General features: G+C 38.8%; 2 protein-coding genes across 3 annotated transcripts; both read right to left on the bottom strand.

Annotated features, from left to right (window-relative positions):
- Positions 1 to 251: 251 nt before the first annotated feature.
- LOC111448578 (flowering time control protein FPA-like) lies at positions 252 to 9,785 on the bottom strand. The gene is made up of 4 exons (XM_023088259.1): positions 9,512 to 9,785; positions 9,011 to 9,334; positions 2,511 to 3,718; positions 252 to 1,892 (listed from the first exon to the last, which is right to left on the bottom strand). The coding sequence occupies exons 1-4, from the start codon at positions 9,512 to 9,514 to the stop codon at positions 629 to 631; spliced, it is 2,799 nt and encodes a 932-aa protein (XP_022944027.1). The 5' UTR covers positions 9,515 to 9,785; the 3' UTR covers positions 252 to 628.
- Positions 9,786 to 10,427: 642 nt separating this feature from the next.
- Positions 10,428 to 17,018, bottom strand: LOC111449068 (vacuolar cation/proton exchanger 3-like). 2 transcript variants are annotated; one of them, XM_023088914.1, is made up of 14 exons: positions 16,727 to 17,018; positions 16,475 to 16,564; positions 16,122 to 16,296; positions 15,752 to 16,006; positions 15,601 to 15,668; positions 14,471 to 14,499; positions 14,178 to 14,374; positions 13,862 to 14,074; positions 12,977 to 13,105; positions 12,734 to 12,850; positions 12,605 to 12,658; positions 11,456 to 11,572; positions 10,968 to 11,064; positions 10,428 to 10,865 (listed from the first exon to the last, which is right to left on the bottom strand). In XM_023088914.1, the coding sequence occupies exons 3-14, from the start codon at positions 16,179 to 16,181 to the stop codon at positions 10,852 to 10,854; spliced, it is 1,350 nt and encodes a 449-aa protein (XP_022944682.1). In that variant the 5' UTR covers positions 16,182 to 16,296; positions 16,475 to 16,564; positions 16,727 to 17,018; the 3' UTR covers positions 10,428 to 10,851. The 2 variants fall into 2 exon arrangements, with proteins under 2 accessions (XP_022944682.1, XP_022944681.1); XM_023088913.1 differs by having other exon boundaries at positions 16,475 to 17,018.
- Between the last annotated feature and the right edge of the window lie 380 nt (positions 17,019 to 17,398).

Raw genomic sequence — 17,398 nt, 5'->3', positions numbered from 1 at the left:
GGATCTTTAAAATAAAAATTAAACTTTTGAAATTCGTGTTTAGTAAATTGGATTTGTAAATTAATAAAAATTAAAAAAATTCAAGAATTAAAATTATAATGTTGAAAATTTATGAGTTAAACAAACACAAAACTCAAAATTTAAACTAAATTTATAATTTAATCCTATTTAAACTAACATTATGATGTTTTTTTTTTTCTTTTGCATCGACGGAACATCATACATACAATCGGTCAGTAGAAGAAAATGAATGATTGGAATCTGACAGAAGGCTTGAAATAAATGACCAACGCAGTGAAGCTCTCCTCCCCAGGTGATAGTAACCAAGGAACAAGACAGACCAACAAATTTTCAAGACTGGGATTAAACAAAATAGCAACACCAACCATAAATGTCTGTTGTTTCTAATAGCATTAGAGCAGCAGCTGAGGGTTACTAACTAGATAATCAACATCTTATGAACAAATTTAGTGAAGAAAAAAAAAAGGCTTGTTACTCGGGATAGCAAATATTACTGCTGGCAAGTGGCTGATGATGCATGCTTTGGCATTCGTCAATACCCCCTTAGAATCTGTTGATTCCTTCACGGACCCATGATTGTAAGTTTCGCATGATCAAGCGGGACCTATCAACTTCCCTTTCCTTGTTGAATTTGCTGGAGAAGAGCAGCTGCCAGCTTAAGTGTAGCTTGCAGGCGTTTCTGCGGATCTGCTTCTGCTTCTGCCTCGCCACGAACATCGGAGTTTTGAACCTGTTGATCATTGCCTAAAGCCTCCATCTGAAGCTCCCTTTGTGCCATAAGTTGCCCTGCAGGCATGTTTGACATCTGGTGTTGTTGTACATGCTGCTGCATCTGTTGAACTTGAACAATTTGAGATGTCTGAGGCTCAGAGTTCATCAGATTAGTCTGGAAAGAGCCATTTTGGGACCTTCCCAATGGCACAACCGATTCGTTCCGATGCCTCAATTCTTCAGCCATGGTTGCATTTGGCATACTCCCCGGTTGCCTTTGATGCCCAAGCAGAGATGATGCTAATTGTGCCAGTTGGTCTGGCGGTAGGGAGGAAAGAGTTGTAGCCAAAGAGGCTGCCGGGTTTATTTCATGTTGAGTAGATAATAAAGCATTTCCAGATGTAACAGAAGAAATTCCAACGGTATAATTACTGGAGCCTGTTTCCTGAATTTCCCTTGGAATGATTAAATGACGTTCCTGAATAACAGGATCCATTGAATTGTTCAAAGCTTGTGATGGGGTATTTCGAGTATCGAACATCGAGTTTTGTAGATGGTGAGTCGGGTTCGGTCCATTGGCATTTTGCTGCTGTTGAATTGGATACTCATGCCTGTTCTCAATATATGGATCAGACAAACTTCCAACAGACTGCCCTGAGCCATGAAATAACACGGGCGACGCTGAAGCAGCGACATTCCTAGGTAATGATGTATGATTGATTCCTGCTTTACTGAGATAGGATAAAGATGATACTGGGGCAAAAACAGCTGGAGACGTCTGTAAGTTGGTATATAACGTTTCACTATGTAAAGGTAACAAGCTTGTGTCCTTCGTTTCGTTTTGATATGGAGGAGGCCTTGCGCTTGTACCAGCACGCTCTAACCTCAGAACAACTCCTGAAATGCTCAATTTACCTGGTACCTTGAGCACTTTTTCTGAAAACTCGGATGGCGGAACAAGAAACATGGTGGTTCTGTCATCCAACTTGGCAACTGCTGCTCGTTGCTTTTCACCAAGATAGTTCATGAATTCATTGTAGAATACGATGTCAGCATCGCTTTCAGGTACAAAGAAAACAACCCAAGCACTGGCTGCTTCATAGTAATGCTTTGAGAGCATGTCTAGACCAGTTTTTGCAGTACAATCTAAGAACTCTGGCCTGCAGAATACGAGTTCAGTTTCACAAGTGATCTATATGAGTCCTAGTATAACATTTTTAGAAGGCGAGAGAAAAAAATTTCCTTTCAATCATTTGCACACAATTTATGATGGGCAGTACTTAATTCCATTACACTTAAAAAGAGAGAACATGAACCTAATAGCAGCAAAATCCAATATGAATGCGTGAAGGATTGCTTACATATGTTACCGTGAAAGAATATATATTATCTCAAGGTAATTAAATCATTTAACGAAACCTTCACTAGTCATAGAGGCCAGAATAACAAAAATTTACAGTTTTCTACATGCTTCATCTCCCAACTCAAATAATATTCTTATTTTAAGTGAAAAGATACTCTCTAAAAACTGTCTCAAAGAATAATACCATAAACAACAGAAAGAAATTGGAATCTTCCATTTCCATGTCACTCGCAAAAATACCTTCCATGGAATACAAGATGGGATTATAACAGTTGGGATAAAATAAAGGGAAGAGGCGCATCAAGTTACTGGAAGAGGCTAAATGAGAGCAAATAAAATTAGCATTATAAATTTTTCAGCACTTGATTAAACATATTTTAATGGGAAAAAATTAGAAGAAATATCAAATACTTACAATAACATATCCAGAACCTCTCCCACAGGAAAGCAGCGAGCACGACAAACAGGTGTTCCTCCCTTTGCAATAGTTCCCTCCCATTTCCACTCTTTTATAGATGACCGTTCTGAATCAGGAGAGAACCTTTTCCTTGCAACAGCATTGGGTGGCAGAGACTCAGGAACCTGAAAATTATCATATGGTTCCCTCCAGTGTTCACTCTTTTCTTCATAAGGGACTGACTTTGTTATAGGCCGATCATACGGGACTGACATTGTTATAGGCCGATCATAAGGGACTGACATTGTTATAGGCCGATCAGGAGTCTGTTTATACCCCAGAGGTGGCCCAGACTTCATCGTATGATCAAATGTTTCTGAGGAGGAAAAATCAGTGTATGACTTTCGAATGATACGTTTATCTTGTTCCAAATCAGATAATGGGTACTCAGGGAGCTCTTTATCCTGGGGAAAGGATCCAATCTTCAATTTCTTGGACCCTTGATACAAGTTCGTATCCTCTGGTAAGTCCCATGGATCTTCATAAAATGGAGGTTGAGAAAATCTTTGAGGAAAGTTATTTAAATGAGGACCTCTCTCTTTTGTTGGACTACCATGTTCATATCTATCTTCGGATGGACCTAATTTTGATGAGAATTCTCCAGACCTCTTCATTTCAAACGCATTGTTCTCACTAGTCCATAAATTACTTTTCCTATTAAGACCACGGGAATCAAATTCTCCAGAATCAAAATTTGAGAAAAGGTGAGGAGATCTTGGAGAAAGAGGTGCATTCGATGAGCTCCTTCCACCGTTTGATGAACCAGAATCACTTCTTGCAAAACAAATGTGTACTCGGGGATTTCCAAATAGCTTCCCCTGTAGAGTCTCTTTAGCCCTCCAAGCTGATGACACAACCCGAAAACGAACAAAAGCATATGTTCGACCAGGGAATGTTGTAATCTTCTCAATTTCCCCAAACGGTGAAAAGGCCTTCCTTAATATCGTTTCATCCACTTTTATTAAAGCCGGAAATCCTATCCATAACACTTCACTGGGCTCTGTATTTTTATCGCTTATTTTGGACTTTTCAGGACTAGCATGTCGGTGTTGAGAATAGTCAGGACTAGCATGTCGTCCCTGAGAGAAGGAACCCTTCGCTCCATAAGATTTTTCCTCTCGGTGTTGAGAATAGTCTTCATCGCGTGATGATGCAGATGGCTTATCCTGAGAGCAAAATTATTATTAATGACACAACAGCCTATGACTGGATAAAATGCTCTGAATTTTAAATTTCGAAGTCTATAAGAGAAAGGAAAGAGCTAAGGATGACAAGAGGATGGATTTTTTGAAGAAGAGTAATAGGAAATAATAATAAGAAGAAGAAGAACTCTATACACCTTAGCCATTACACACTCAGACACTTGATTGCTTTGGTTGTCTACTATGCTGTGGAAGTGAGGTATTTTTTCTTTTTAGAGATAAATGGAAAGGATAAAATCATAAATACTGGCTGAGAAATGTTATGCCATCTTAACCTGTGATGGTTAGTAGTCTCCGGAGCAGACTCTGATAGTTTGTATTAACGATGTCATGACTACAATCTGAAGCAGATCAAGAGGAAGCGAATTTTCTTTTTATGAAGTTTCCAGGATGACTTGGAGGTAAGGGTCATTCTCTTTTCCAGATTCTAAGTGCTCTAAAAGGGTGCTTTCTAATTGTTCCCTTTTTTTTCCTTAAGAGTCAAATGGAGAGTTTTAGAACTCATGTTTTGCAACAGAGTGGAATATTCCAGCTTATATGGGGAATTTCAGTGATTATGCTGGAGTGAGAAAAGGAGAAGAAACACAAAAACAGAGAGGAGAAGAAGTCCCAACTTAAATCAAGCCAAACCAACAGAAATTACAGAGGTTCCCCAATTGGCAAGTACTACAAAAGAATAGTTATACCATCTAGCTACAAGGGAGAAGATAGTTTCCTTTTACAAAATAGTCAGTAAACCATTCATAGATAAACAAAAATCCTCATAAAATTTTCCAAAAGGCAGCCATCACCACACAAAACCTAACCTAACCTTTTTCATCTCATATTCACCAAGGTTTATAAACATAAATCTTGTTTCATAATTTCTTCCTTTTCTTTTTTTTTTTTTATTATTTTTTTTTTTTTTGAGACACAGAACGCAATATTAAGGCAGCCCCAAAACCTAAAGGACGTGAGAGGAGCCCCTATATTGAAGGGGGACCCACACAGAAGGCCTCCAATCTAAGCTAATAAGAAGGGAGGGGTCTGATACAGTTTGAGGCTATCTACTGGACACCATCACGTAGGTTAACAAAAACACCATACAGGCCATAGGCACATGGAGCCACACAAAATACCTCCGATCTAAGTTATATAGTTATCCAATCTAATAATTTAGTACCATCAATATATGACCCAAGTGGATTTTTGGAACCGAGGTCTCTTGACCAGTGAGCTCTGTGCTCAAACATTGGAATTACATTCAAGGTGTTCGATGATCACATTTTCACTCTCATCAATGAAGTCAAAGCATCTCCGAAAACATATGTGAGAAAATGTACAGATATGTGTAACCAAATATTCATGTGAATCTCACTTCATCAAGAACACCAATGCCAGCTGTTACAGAACCAACATTATATGTGATAGATTTCCACAAATCAGGCACAAAAGGACCGTTCCTTTACAAAATGCAAGCCTCCTGCAACCATAGGACTGTTGGTTTGGTGTGTGGTCTGGTATATCTGGTATGACATCTTGACCATTCACCATTCTTGAGATCTTTTTAGTTTTTTGATTAATTAGGCAATTAGACTTCTGTGTTTTCGAAGTTGGGATAAAATAAGGACATTCTACATATCCTCCCTTCGCTTCACTCCATATTTCATTGAAGGCCATGCTTTGCTCAGCACTATGAAACCAGCCTCCATGAAGTGCTTGCACCTAAATGCTACAAACTACTAGGGCAGTAAAAATGCATTGTTTAGGACTTTGAAGCTATATTACTAGAAAGTTCGTTCGGTCTCCCTTTCAACAATTTAAAAAAAAAAAAAAATAAATAAGAGTTTACCATTTTTTTAAACCAGAGATCTCAGTAAAATATTCGGAAGTTCTGAATTTGAACTTAGAAGTTGCTTCTGATGAAGGGAAGTTACATATCCATTGTATTCTTTCGTTCATTCTCTTAAATAAAAATGTGTGAATAATCTAATACAGCAAAGGTATGGTGTCAAACAATACTCCTCTCAACTCATACATATTAGGTACACAACCAGTTCATTTCAAAGGTTATATAAGATGTAAGTCTGTCCCTGGAATTGCTTTGAGCACAATATACAAACTTAGGTTTCACAATATACATATAAATGCATTTCTCTATTGAAATGTGAGATCCCACATCGATTGGAGAGGAGAACGAGTGCCAGCGAGGATGCTGGGCCCCGAAGGGGGGTGGATTGTGAGATCCTACATTGGTTGGAGAGGGGAACGAAGCAATCTTTATAAGGGTGTAGAAACCTCTCCCTAGCAGACGAATTTTAAAACCTTGAAGGGAAGCTCGGAAAGGAAAGCTCAAAAAGGACAATATCTGCTAACAGTGGGCTTAGGTTGTTACAAATGGTATCAGAGCCAGTCAGTGTGCCAGTAAAGACGCTGAGCCCCGAAGGGGGGTGGACACTAAGCATTGTGCCAGCGAGGACGTTGAGCCCTGAAGGGGGCGGGGACCGAGCGATGAGCCAGCGAGGACACTAAGCCCTGAAGGGGGTGGACACTAGGCAGTGTGTCAGCACGGACGCTGGGCCCCAAAGGAGGGTGGACTGTGAGATCCCACATCAATTGGAGAGGAGAACAAGTGTCAACGAGGACGCTAGGCCTCGAAGGGGGGTGAATTGTGAGATCCCACATCGGTTGGTGAGGGAAACGAAGCATTCTTTATAAGGGTGTGGAAACCTCACCCTAGCAAACGCGTTTTAAAACCTTGAAGGGAACAGGGAAAGCCCAAATAAGACAATATCTGCTAATGGTGGGTTTGGGCTGTTACATGAAATCTTCACTCTACCTGATGACGAGAAGAGAATCCTCCATGATGTTTAACAAGATTAGATGAATAATTAAATGAATCTCCATTCCCAAAACAATTTGAATAATGTATCTAGGGCTCTCAACATGTTTCTGAGAATTCTCAGAATTCCCAACATATTTGAAGAGTAGCAACATGAAAAGAGAAATATGGTCAAAATTGAACAGTCTGTCTATTTCTTGTTAGATATTGAATATTCTTTTAATGTGGAAATATCCATTTACTATTAGATATCGATTACTGCATACAAATAGCACAGCACAAAAAAGTCTATTGAACTATGTCTTATAAGCTTTGAGGCCTTAAGTTACATTGAATAGTCATGTCAAATTTCAGAAATTTGATCTAGTCTATGCAACTGTCTAAGACTCTGATTTGATGGCAAGAAGCTGTAAATTATGGACGTTATCCACCATCAGAAAAAATAAGCTTCCACAACATTTCAAATTTCCATTGTAATATCACAATTCTTCCCATGCTAGAACGTGTTTACATGTTATTTGCTACACTAAAACCTAAAGATGCATCAGAAGAAAAACAATATGGAAAGTATATTGACTTACTGGATTAGGAGGAAAAGGACAATGGAAAAGAAAAAAACGCAAAGGTAATCTCTTCATTGCTTATATGATGTTGAATTCAAGTAGTTTTATGACGAGCTCTTGATATGAGGTCATGCTCCGAGCAATTTTATACATATTGCTTGGCTTAGAAGTCAATTTCTTGTGTTTTCAAAATATTCTTTTATATGATGATGGGGATGATGAAGGCTGAAAATGATCCCTTAAAAGGTAAAGGTTATATAAACATAAAGAAGTTCAATACTACTGATAATTTTGTTCAGTAGATTCTCCCAGTATATCCATTTTCATTAGATGAAGTGTAGTGCAGGAAATTTGGAGATTATGTGATACTTGTAAACCGGTCATGATAGTTTCCTTTTATCTGTGGACTATGACCTTCTCTCTGAGTGATACCAATAAATTCGGTCATTCATAGGTAAGAAACATTGAGGTTTCCATAATATTGGGGTTCAAACCTGATACTTCAAAGTTTAGATTGGGAATTTTGATATCAAGTGCCTGCCTAATGGTTGGTATAACATGAAGAATCTTAGTACTACAAGCTAGGAATATCTGAAGCTCTTTTAGAGAAATCTTTCCTTCAGGAACAAACTCCAATCTTCCATATGGCACACGTTTCTACCATCTGATAGGCATGAACATGCAAAGAAGCGAAGGAACACACTTCAATAATGCACTATGAGACAACCCACTACAACCTTTGCAATCCTATTAGGTTTTGTCTCAACAGTTGATCAAGGAGATGCTTATGCTGATTTGATGCGAAAGAACATGTAAAGTAGATCTTTTTTCTTGGACATTAATTTATAACAATTAAGAACTATTCACACTGTATGTAAGCAGTTGAAAGGTTGTTTCTGAAACTGCATAACCTTGCTTAAATTACAATATCATTAGATTTCTTGAGATTTTTCCATGTAACGATGCCTTTTAATGTTCGGGAATGGCAGGTAAATTAAAGTGCTTTATTAATCTAGATTGAGAAGCCATTGATAGTTATTATTCAACGTGTGAAGAATGTCTAAACTATTGGGCTGTAATAAGAAGGTTGATTGGACCGCAACAACAAGAAGAATGATGACTAAAAGAATGTGCAAGATCCAGGACACAAAGGATTGTTCAACTACAAATGTATCTCAATTTTTTGTAGCAAATATAAATCATATGCCCCTTGTTTCTTGAACGTTTGTAGGCTGTCACATTCCATGCTATTGGATTCACAAATGATAGGTTTCTACCTTTTCTAATCATACTTAAAGCAAGCTATTCCTTGGCCTAGCCTTTTTTTTTTTTTTTTGTTGCCTGGGGGGGTTAAATTAAGCGTGTTTGTGATGAAAATGTAGTTTTTGTTGAGTGTTTGTCTATTTGATTGAAGAATGTAACATCACTTGCTTTGTAGTTTATCAACGTCCTTATGGGTTAATTGAGATCCATTGATCTTGTACGTAATCGACTCAGAGAAATTGTCAAGGAAGACTGAGTGCAAGTCTTACATATGACCGGTTGCCTTGTGGAGACCTGATTGAGACTAAATAAAACATTAGAATTTTGCTATTGTGATTCTGAGAACTCTGGAGAAGTGATCAAAGTCATGTAGTTCAGTGAGTTTCGGGTTGGCTTAGAGCCAGGAAATTCAGTGGAGGTCAGCATTGTATTGAACGGAGTTATGAGAGCATTTGGATTGGTAAGAGAATCAAGTGGTTTGAATGCTGTCATCATATCTCTTACTGAAGTTTTCAAAGCAATAGTTTCATATTCTATCAAAGACGTACAATAAGGAAAAACAGAAAGAATTTGAAGAAAGTAACAGATAGAAGTTCGGGCAAGACTAACCGCCTTGGCAAACTCAATTTTAATGGGATTCCCTCCAATAGCAAAACCTTGAAGCTCTCTCATGGCTTCCATTGCATCTTCATCCCTTCTGAAATTGATGAAAGCATAGCTCCGATTGGGCTGGAAAGCAATTCTATCGAGCTCACCAAACTGTGAAAAGTAGCGAGTTAGATCGCGCTCCACTATAGCATGAGACAAATTTCCGACCCAGAGATGTCTCGACGGAGGATTACTGCTATTGCTATGCCCAGACTGCGACTTCTCATCATATCTCGACGTATAATCCTTCCGATACCGATCCCTTCCCATATCAGCCCGACTCGACTGAACAAATAAACAAATAAATCAAATAAGACGAACAATCCCATTTCGGAAAGAAAGTTCAAACTAAAATACAATACACAAACACGTTATCCAACAGCCCTGAGGGCATGAGTCAGAAAGAAGATTCCTTGAACTCAAACAACACTAGAAGGTCAAAATGAAGCGAAAACAACTCACCATTTCAACGTTGGTATCTAAGCTCCGAGTAGAGAAACAGCAAAACCCCAAAGCTACTCCGAAATACTCAGAACCACCAGAGAGAAGTTTCTGAAACTTCAGAGAAGTAGAACCAAAAAGAAAAATCAACTGGAAGTGGATCTTCGTTCAATTTAGAGACAACATCGAGGAAAAAACAGCTTAAAATCCTCTTGGAGGCTGAGTTTCTTCATCAATGCTCGCTGTAGCAGAATCTCATCTTCGTCGTCGTTAGGGTTCAGAATTCAAACTCTTTTATTAATTAAAATCCGCTTTTTTTTTCCCCTTTTTTTCAGTCCTTTTAAACAGGAAGAATTATCGACCAATCGTCATGCCAGCTCAGCCACACGGAAAAGGTTTCAATGTAATTTATTTTTCTATTCAATTAATTAATTTAATAAGATAGCTTGCCATTAATTTTATTCATTAACATTTGAAATAAAAAGTAATTTGGTAACTCGAATATAATTTATTACGACCTTTTAGTAGAAATAGTGAATATAATTTATTACGACCTTTTAGTAGAAATAGTTAAACTGCTAAGAATTCAATGGTGTAGCATCGGTTGTATCATTCGATGGCTAGTAATCATCTAAAACTCGACCCACAACAGAAGAGAGCAAGAATGAGCAAATCGAGGTAACCTCATTCTCCATCACCTTTTCGAGACACCGAGGAGCTCCTTTATAGGGTGGCTAGGGAGGCTTCCAAGAGTTCTCAAAGGAAAAATAATCACAACCTCAACCTAACTCGACTCTACTAACTTGATCGTTAAACCATGTTGAGCAAGCATCGTACCAATGTTTAAACCCTTCATCAAAGTAAGCTCAATTCACGAGGACAGATCAGACAAAGAATCTACGTTTAAACATAGAAAGATGCACATACAAGAAATTCAAAGTCAATAACGAATATCTTAGTCACATTATAGCTCTCGTCTTAGCATGTCTTCCACTAGTTTCAAGTGACCGAACCGAACCCATGGATCATAAAAGAAAGCAAAAGGTGATAACGAACACATTTGGCGTAAGAAAAAATAAACAAATATGATAATGATTTTCCTTTTTCTTACACTTGATTTCTAGCACTCCTAGTTGGTAAGATCCAGAGTATTTTCCACAGCTTGCAATCATAAACAAAATCAGCACCAACCTATTGCCAATGGTTGTCTAAACAAGGTAGCATGAGCCCAGAAGTATACAGAAATGGAGTGAACCTCTCAAGCTTCGGTCGATCCCGTCTTTAGGAGAGTACGAGGCCCCTCTACAGGCAGAATCAGTACTACTTCGAGTCATCGCTTGCCCCTTTCATAAACGATGTTTTCAGGTCTTGTCTTCTGCATAAAAGTTTCGATTTTTATGTTAGACTCAGGACTTGAATGGCTTCCATACCGTTTTGTTTCCAGTTTCCAACTGCAGCAAAGGGAGTGAAGGCTTACCAACTGACGCTGGATCAACATGTACAAAGAAACTCGCAGCTACTATCAGGTAGCAGAGAATAAGCATCAGTCCTTTGAGGTAATTGGAAGTTCCATCCTGCAGGTTCAATGTTGAAGTTACTTTTAAGTGAACAATTCAAATCATGATTCATATGAACGTGGACGTCCTCACGGACCCGTGTGCAAAACTAGAAGGGGAAGGGGGCTGTTGACAATCGGGAAACTATTCTGAGATCTTAACTATCTCCAAATTCCAAACTGTGAGATCTCATATCGGTTGGAGAGGGGAATGAAGCATTTCTTATAAGGATGTGTAGAGTTCTCCCAAACAGATGAGTTTTTAAACCGTGAGGCTGACGGTGATATGTAACGGGTCAAAGGCGGACAATATCTACTAGCGGTGGACTTAGGCTGTTACACAAACTATACCGCAATCCTAACAATATAAGCGTTGAAAACAAAATATAAGAGAAGGCTAAGTAGCAAACCTGCAACATGAAGGCCACAACGATGACCGTGATGAAAAGCGTGGCAGTTTCAAAAAGTTGAAAATTCAAGTCCATAGGGCATCCCATGATCCAACCAATGACCACACAGAAAGGGATCTGCAATCAAGTAGAAGTTAATGAGCAACAGTGTGAGATCCCACATCGGTTGGAGAGAGAAACGAAACATTCTTTATAAGGGAGGGAGTGGAAATTTCTCCCTAACAGACACGTTTTAAAAACCTTGAGGGGAAACCCAAAAGGAAATGCCCAAAGAAGACATTATCTGCTAGCGGTGGGCTTGGGTTGTCACAAATGGTATCAGAGCCAGACACTGATAGTGTGCCAGCGAGGACGTTGAGCTCCGAAGAGGGGAACGAAACATTTTTTATAAGGGTGTGGAAATCTCTCCCTAGCAGACACGTTTTAAAAACCTTGAGGGGAAGCACGAAAGGGAAAGCCCAAATGGAACAATATCTGCCGGCGGTGGACTTGGACGGAAGAAAAGGGAAGAACAAAGAATGACAGGAAATCAACGGTCATATGTTTGTTTGAAAGAGTAAAGACCAATTCTATGATGGTTTTTCATGTCTGCTTGTTTTGCCACTTACGGCAGACCGAGCGTTTCAAATATATACGGTTCAACACACAGAAGACTATTGACCCACATTTCAACGGTTCAGAAAGGAGGGAAAAACCTGTCGTCATATAGAGCTAATGTACAGTTCAACCATTTTCAAGGTCTAGAACTTGATCAGAACATTGATATTAGTACGTGATCATCGAGACTTGAACTCATAACCTTAGGAACATCAAAACTATTGTTTTGGCCTATGTGCTGCTCGGGCTAATCGATATCAGTTCTCTTGGAGAAAAACTCGAAAAATCAAAACTGCGTTTCGGGAGAAAAAGGGTAACGTTCTAATTGTTTGATGACAGACAACTTGGATAAATGTACTAAAGAAAAGATTCAACACAAAGAAGGGCTCTTGGTGTAAAGGATGGAGCAAACGACTAAGAAGAAAATGAATTTTACGCCTTTTTAACTGAGAAATACGAAATCATAAACACATAACAAAAAGTTTCCGACATCTGCACGATCCGAAGTAATTCATTCAGGAAACGAGAATCAATAGGTTGTCTGGCACTCACCCCGAACATCGATATCTGTGTGGACGATCCTATTGCGACTCCCAAAGAAATGTCCTACACAAGAACATGATTAGAGAAAAGAACCTCACAAATCACTTTGTCAATGCACACAACAGGGCAAGCGCTTACAAGCTTGTCTTTCATGGCAAACATGATGGCCCCTGCATGCTCTGCCGCATTCCCAACAATGGGTAGTAGGATAACGCTAATGAATGCCACCGGTATGTTCATGGCAACCGACGCCCCCTGAAATTGTTATGAAATATACCATATAACTTTAGGGGTTGTTGCATTAATGTGAGAATTATCTTCACAGAGGAGCAAAAGAAGAAATAAGATTCGTAATGGTATGTATTAACAAGTCAAGAATACCTCTATTGCATTAACCAAGTATTCTGAGAGGACGGAGATCCAAATGGTCAAGATAAACAGCCAAATAATGGATTCCCACATAGAAATCTCGGGAGCGTCTTCGTCATCCAAACTCTCTTCAGTATCCTCCTATTGTATGCCAATTATTCATATCAAACCACCAAAAGAAGACTTTTTCTATTTAAGTTTCTCAGCATCAATTCTTTTCTCATATCGGTTGGGGGAGAAGAACGAAGCATTCTTTATAAGGGTGTAGAAACCTCTCCCTAGCAGACACGTTTTAAAAAACCTTGAGGGGAACCTCAAAAGGGAAAGCCCAAAGAGGCCTATGTCTACTAGCGGTGGGGTTGGGCTGTTATAAATGGGATCAGAGCTAGACACCATGTGATGTGTCAGCAAGCAAGGAGGTTGAGCCCCAAGGAGGGTGGACACGAGGCAGTGTGCCAGCAAGGACGCTGGACCCCAAAGGGGGATGGATTGAAGGTCCCACATCAATGGGAGAAGGAAAAGAGTGCCAATGAGGACGCTGGGCCTCGAAGAGGGTGGATTGTGAGATCCCACATCAGTTGCGAAGGAGAACGAAGCATTCTTTATAAGGGTGTGGAAACCTCTCCCTAGCAGACGCGTTTTAAAAACCTTGAGGGGAAGCCCGAAAGGGAAAGCCCAAAAAGGACAATATCTGCTAGCGGTGGGCTTGAGCTCTTGAAAACTACAATATCTAGCAAAATTCACAACTTATTTGAAGACTTTCAACTCAGACTATGTCACCCAAGGGTTCGTGTTGAAACAACCATGGTATGGCATTTGCATAAAAAGACTATAAAATAGAATGTAAGATAGACAGTTCATGCGGTTGAGATCGAGTACGAAAGCATAGCAACGAACCTCAGTAACGGGGAGATATAAGTTCTTATCGCTTTTCAACTGAAAAACAAGATAGGCAGCATATGCCACCAACATAATGCCGCTACTAAATCTTGAAAGAGCCAACTCTGACTTCCCAGAGTGCAACTCTGTATGTGTGGAACGAAGAACAGCAGGAAATAGAAGTCCCATTACCGCCATTAACAGCAATCCAGAATTTACAGTAGCAGATGCCTAAAAACAAGAAAACATCATACCCATTACATGCTTTAGAGATCAAACAGAGAATATTAAGCAATCAGTATCCAAGAAGACTCCTATTTTTGTAAAATCAAACCTTACTGAAGACCTGCTCTCTCTTAGAAACCACAATTCCACCGGCAAAGAAGGCACATCCAAGTACTAATAACATGTTAGACAAAATTGAACCTAATAATGACTGTTGAACGACACGTATCATTCCTCTTCGTAATGCATATATTGATATTATCAATTCTGTGGCATTTCCAAAAGTAGCATTCAGAAGACCTCCAACTGCAAAGTTAAACATGAAGCTATTTACGTTAAATTTGAAAAGTATAAACAAAACACTCCATACGTGATGTAAAACCCAACTTCAAATCTTATTACCTGTGGCTCCAGTATAGCATGCCAGTTGTCTGCATCAAAAGCGAAATCGTTCTATAAGACATCTATAATGAATACTCAATAACCCAAAAATGAACATACCTTTCTAAATTTACTTGGTAAGGAAATAAGGGGGATTAATGGTTACTTAGTTGATCGTTATGAAACTTTGACAAATCAAACCAGTTGTTGGACCTATGGCTACTAGTCAAATCTATTAGACAGTTGGCTGCAGGGATGCACCCTGGGGCAGAATGAGTGTTTTTAAAGCACCAAGGCTCCTTGAGGCGGAATGAGTTGCAAAGCAAACCTAAAACTTATACATAGGGGTCATTTTTTCATGCATCAAATCCAGTGTTAAACGGAAAACGGGTCACTTAAGAAGTGTTAATGTAACAGCCCAAGTCTGCCGCTAGTAGATATTGTTCTCTTTAGGCTTCCCCTCAAGATTTTAAAACGCGTCTGTTAAAAAGAGGTTTCCACACACCCTTATAAGGAATGTTTCGTTCCCCTCTCCAACCAATGTGGGATCTCACAATCCACCTTTCTTGGGAGCCCAGTGTTCTCGTTGGCACACCGTCCGGTGACTGGCTCTGATACCATATATAACAACCCAAGCCCACCGCTAGTAGATATTGTCCTCTTTGGGCTTTCCCTCAAGGTTTTAAAACGCGTCTTTTAGGAAGAGATTCTCACACTCTTATAAGGAATGCTTCATTCCCCTCTTCAACCAATGTGGGAACTCACAATCCACCCTCCTTGGGGGCACAGTATCCTCATTGACACACCGTTTGGTGATTGGCTCTGATACCATTTGTAACAGCCCAAGCCCACCACTAGCAGATATTGTCCTCTTCGGACTTCCTCTCAAGGTTTTAAAACGTGTCTGTTAGGGAGAGGTTTCCACACTCATATAAGGAAATGCTTTGTTCCCCTCTCCAACCAATGTAGGACCTCGCAACTAAAAACTAAAAGAATTCTCAAATAGTATCACACTCACTTTAGGATATGAAATCAAACCCGAGTGTCCAAAAAACTATTGATTCATCCAAAGCATATGATTGAAGTTCGATAGCAAAAACTTCTACAAATGCACAACTACAACAAGAAATCTAAGGTTGAAGAAACATTACTCAGTTGCATAGCCCAAACGTTCAGCAAGAGGTATGATCCCCAACAAGCTTAAAAGGAAGACCCAACCCTGAAATGCACATACATAAGCCATGGATACAAAATGGAATAAGATCATTTGAATTAATACAAACATGTGGAAAGATAACTCACATGGTGACCAGTCAAACTGCTGACTAATATTGCTAATGGCCCAAAAGGCATGAGAAAGTTGATCTTAGCAGAGAAGACGACAACCTTAAGGCTGTGAAATACCCTGTTCTTCATGTTGCCATAACAAAGTTTCTGCGAACCACCACCCAATGACGAACTATGCTCAATAGAAAAATTCTTTCTATTTAATGATACAGGACTAACAAGGCTCTCATCTTCAAATTCAAGTATGGTTCTCTCGCTGAACGATCCCATCTGCCGCACCAAACAACATGTTTAGTAAAAAAAAACGACATCTAAGGGTATAAACAAGAAGCCAAAGGATGATTACAAATGAACAGGAAAAAAACATAGTAACAGAAACAAAGACCTCAGCTCGGGAATGCCTATCAATGTTTTGTTTGTTGTCGTTACTCCTAAGTCCATCCATGACTAACGTTGGGGTACAACGGCAGCCAAATTTCCATCACCAGACACGACAATTACAGCGCAACAAAGTTGTTCCCACAGTAAGTTGTTTTGTTCAAATCACTGTCCATTCCTATCTGCTCAAACAACCCATTAACTCAAATTCAGAAGAAATCGCAAAATCATCGTGACCCACATACATTTTCTCAATATAAACATCAATGGCATTGAAATCTTTAAGACATTTCAAGAAAAAAAATAACAACAATCCCAGAAAAGGAAAGAAATAAACCCTAAAAGGAAAACAGAACAAACCTATGGAGAGATGGGTTGGAACAATGATTCCCCATTCTTGAAATGGGTTGTAGGTTGAATAAAATGCTTACACAAAGAAGGCAAAATCTCCTGCAAAACGTTGGAAGAAGACAACAAAGAGAGTGGGTCAATAGGTAAGATATTCAAGTTTCATAAACGAAAGAGGGGGCGGTGGAGAAAAGTTGAATTCGTTGGTTATTAATTGATGATTGATGATTAAAAGAAGAATAATGAAGATTGGAAGGCACGCACGTTCCACCCTCCTTATCCTCCTCCCACCATTGTCGCTATTTTTATTCCTACTTTGTGGGAAGAGAAAATGGGTTTCTATTATTTGACAGAGAAACGCCATTAAAGCAAAAATGACAGACAAAAACAGATCTTCTTGTGAATTTTGAAATGGAAATAAATTTAGAGACGAAGAAATATCCGCAGCAGCGGCGTTGTTATGTCACTCTCTTTGCTTCCCCCGTTTCAATCGGAGAAGACTTTGGTTGAGCAGCTGCCCCACCCCGCACCGTAACAACTCACTTCCCCGTTTTACATTACGCCTTCCATTCTCTCTCACAGATCATACCCACAATCTCGAGAAATTATCAATTTAAAAAATTAAAAATTAAAAATTAAAAAAAAAAAAAAAAAAAACTCAAGCTTTCTCGTTACCCTCCATATAAAATTTAGATTGGATTATATAAAATACCCATAAATTTTTAAATAAATTTCAATTATAATCTTTAAACAAATTTATATTTTAAATCTTTACTTTGAATTCTATAACTTAAATTATAAAAAAGATCTTTGTTGTGTAAAAATGGATTTTATATATATATATATCGTATTTATTAATTTTCAAAGTTTTTAGAGTACAAATTAAAATTTTTAAAATCTAGAAATTGAAATTTATATTTAGTGTTCTTTTGTATA

This window comes from Cucurbita moschata, unplaced genomic scaffold (assembly GCF_002738365.1).
Source record: "Cucurbita moschata cultivar Rifu unplaced genomic scaffold, Cmos_1.0 Cmo_Scf00010, whole genome shotgun sequence".
Taxonomy (NCBI): Eukaryota; Viridiplantae; Streptophyta; class Magnoliopsida; order Cucurbitales; family Cucurbitaceae; genus Cucurbita; species Cucurbita moschata.
Note: the sequence above shows the minus strand (reverse complement) of the source record. Positions and strands in the feature narration are given on the sequence as shown.

What these genes read in the sequence shown, in the direction of transcription:
- LOC111448578 (XM_023088259.1), bottom strand. An exon ending in AAATTGAGTTTGCCAAGGCG is followed by an intron (nt 3,719 to 9,010) that starts GTTAGTCTTGCC and finishes TTTTGCTCTCAG; the next exon opens with GATAAGCCATCTGCATCATC. An exon ending in GAGGTTCTGGATATGTTATT is followed by an intron (nt 1,893 to 2,510) that starts GTAAGTATTTGA and finishes CGTATTCTGCAG; the next exon opens with GCCAGAGTTCTTAGATTGTA.
- LOC111449068 (XM_023088913.1), bottom strand. Translation starts at nt 16,181, where the DNA reads ATGGATGGACTTAGGAGTAACGACAACAAACAAAACATTGATAGGCAT. An exon ending in CGTTTGGGCTATGCAACTGA is followed by an intron (nt 14,500 to 15,600) that starts GTAATGTTTCTT and finishes CTTTTGATGCAG; the next exon opens with ACAACTGGCATGCTATACTG. An exon ending in GAGAGCAGGTCTTCAGTAAG is followed by an intron (nt 14,075 to 14,177) that starts GTTTGATTTTAC and finishes TCTTGTTTTTAG; the next exon opens with GCATCTGCTACTGTAAATTC.